This window comes from Rhagoletis zephyria, unplaced genomic scaffold, assembly GCF_001687245.7.
Source record: "Rhagoletis zephyria isolate East Lansing unplaced genomic scaffold, Rhagoletis_zephyria_1.1 Rzeph_scaffold_32945, whole genome shotgun sequence".
Classification (NCBI taxonomy): domain Eukaryota; kingdom Metazoa; phylum Arthropoda; class Insecta; order Diptera; family Tephritidae; genus Rhagoletis; species Rhagoletis zephyria.
The window spans coordinates 1-2,769 of NW_016190000.1; the positions used below are offsets into that span (position 1 = coordinate 1).

The window sequence follows — 2,769 nt, forward strand, 5'->3', positions numbered from 1 at the left end:
GTAATGCTTTGCCGTCACACATTAAAATAACCGTGACACGACAGACGCTCTTCGAAGATTCATACCACCAAATTATGCGTTTGCCTGCCTATGAGCTGCGACGTCGCCTCTACATCATTTTCCGTGGTGAGGAGGGTCTCGACTATGGTGGTGTGTCGCGTGAATGGTTCTTTTTGCTATCACATGAGGTGCTCAATCCCATGTATTGTCTCTTCGAGTACGCCAACAAAAACAACTATAGTTTGCAAATCAATCCGGCCTCGTATGTGAATCCAGATCACTTGCAGTATTTCAAATTTATTGGCCGTTTCATAGCGATGGCATTGTATCATGGTCGTTTTATATATTCCGGATTCACAATGCCCTTCTACAAGCGTATGTTGAACAAGAAATTAACTATAAAAGACATTGAAACCATCGATCCGGAGTTTTATAATTCGCTTATTTGGGTGCGTGACAATAATATTGACGAGTGTGGATTGGAGCTTTGGTTTAGCGTCGACTTTGAGGTGCTTGGACAGATAATACATCATGAATTGAATGAAAATGGCGAAAAAGAACGAGTGACGGAGGAGAATAAAGAGGAATATATAACACTCATGACTGAATGGCGGATGACGAGGTAAGGGAGTTAGATTACTTTGAACGTGAGAGCAGTTAATCGCAATTTTGTGTGAAAAGCAGAAATAAAGGCTACGAAAAGATTTAGGTAGCGTCACGAAAATTCAGAAAGGATATAAGTGAGAAGCAAAAAGAAGAACAGAAAAGATTAAAAAAAAGTATGAAAGAGTTAGTTTTACTGAATTGTAGAAATCACTGGCCACTGGCAGAAAAGCCACACCGAGAATATCGCTCACTGATCTCAAACTTTATTATCTAGAAATATTTCTCTTGTAATTGGGCTTCAAAATTGCAATTCTGAAGCCACATACTTTGTGGTTCACTCCCTATTTGACCTAAGACCAGTACAGGTTCATAGGTGCCGCTGGTCTTTGCATATATTGTTTCTAACCGACTCAGAAAAGTGTCGACCTACGCTGCTGCTAGCTGTTGTTCCAGGAATCAAAACCGATTACTAGGGTTCGCCGTTCCAAACAGCGTTAGATCAGCGAAACAATAGCCGTAGGTCGGATAAAACTCAAGTATTTAAAAATCTTAGAACCGACAGGTATTGAATTGAACACTTTAAGAGAACTTTAGCTCAGAGTCTCTATAAAAGATGATAATCTTTAAGGAGTGTAATCTGTAAAATTGTACTAATTCATAATACCAAACAAAAAAATCCATTTTCAGAGGTATTGAGCAGCAGACAAAAACGTTCCTGGAAGGCTTCAACGAGGTTGTGCCGCTCGAATGGCTTAAGTATTTCGACGAACGTGAATTGGAGCTCATATTGTGCGGCATGCAAGATGTAGATGTAGATGATTGGCAACGGAATACGATTTACAGGCATTACAATCGCAACTCCAAGCAAGTGATGTGGTTCTGGCAGGTGAGCGTCTGTTCTCAGAAAAAAATGCAAATATTTTCAAACATATCCGCAAATATCTAATGCTGCAACTCTTTTTTCACACCAGTTTGTGCGCGATACGGACAATGAAAAGCGTGCACGCTTGTTGCAATTTGTTACGGGTACGTGTCGTGTGCCCGTCGGCGGTTTCGCTGAGTTAATGGGCTCCAATGGACCACAACGCTTTTGCATTGAAAAAGTGGGCAAAGAAACATGGTTGCCGTGTTCGCATACCTGCTTCAATCGGTTGGACTTGCCGCCGTATAAGAGTTACGATCAGCTAGTGGAGAAATTGACATTTGCCATTGAAGAGACTGAAGGCTTCTGCCAGGAGTAGAGCGGAAAGCGGCGATTAGTGAACATTGTGTACAAGGGAGCAAAGACGACGCCGAAGTAGTTGTGGGCGGCGCTCTTGTTGAGTGTGTGGTGTAATTGGCAACCAAATAAAGGTAGCTGGAAAGAAAAAGTTATATTTATGTTTAATGTTATGTTGTAATTGTTATGCAACGAAATTCGCGCGAACTAATGTATGTAGTGTTACGGACATTTTTATAGTTTAGTTGGTTTTTTTTTATTTATACAAACTTATAATACCTTATAAATCGACTTGCTTGTGTTTGTTGCGAATTTTCATTTGAGCTAAATTTTCATTAATGCGCATCGGTTGTTATTGCTATGCCTATTTTGAAATGCATATCAAGTTTTCTTAAATTTTTTTGAGGAATAACGTAAAAAACATAAAACAACTATAAGCGCTTGTTTACTTGTATTAGTTATACATAAATACGTATATATATATATATATTAGAAATATTATTACCGTTTTAGAAATTTGCAATATGTATATACATAAACGTATTTGTGTGTGTATTCGTAAGAGTTTTTGCGCATAAACGAGTTTAATTGAATTATATTGTAGAAACATAAATACATAATATATACATATTTGTGTGTATGTAGGCAGATGCTGTGCGCTCAAGCTTATGCACATATGTAGTATGTTTGTACGTGCAAGTGTCTTACCTATGTACGTATCAGTAACGTTGCCGTCTTGCAGAGAGCATATTCTCCTTCCTAACTTTAATTTAATTTCTTCGTTCATTAGCATACATTCATAGATATATATTTTTTGTGTAAATTCTATTAAATTGGTTTAATTTAATTTTAAATTTTTGTATATAGCACACAACTAATAAATATATACATACATATATTCATGTTAATTTACTTACAAATATACGTTTAGTAGCTCGTTATGG

General features: G+C 37.4%; 1 protein-coding gene across 1 annotated transcript; it reads left to right on the forward strand.

Moving 5' to 3' along the window:
* Positions 1-5: 5 nt before the first annotated feature.
* On the forward strand, positions 6-2,075 carry LOC108354034 (E3 ubiquitin-protein ligase Su(dx); the record flags this gene model as incomplete). The annotated part of the gene is made up of 3 exons (XM_017605228.1): positions 6-622; positions 1,294-1,492; positions 1,578-2,075. Coding segments are annotated over 3 exons (1,086 nt in total), but the record flags the coding sequence as incomplete, so codon positions are not given.
* Positions 2,076-2,769: the final 694 nt, after the last annotated feature.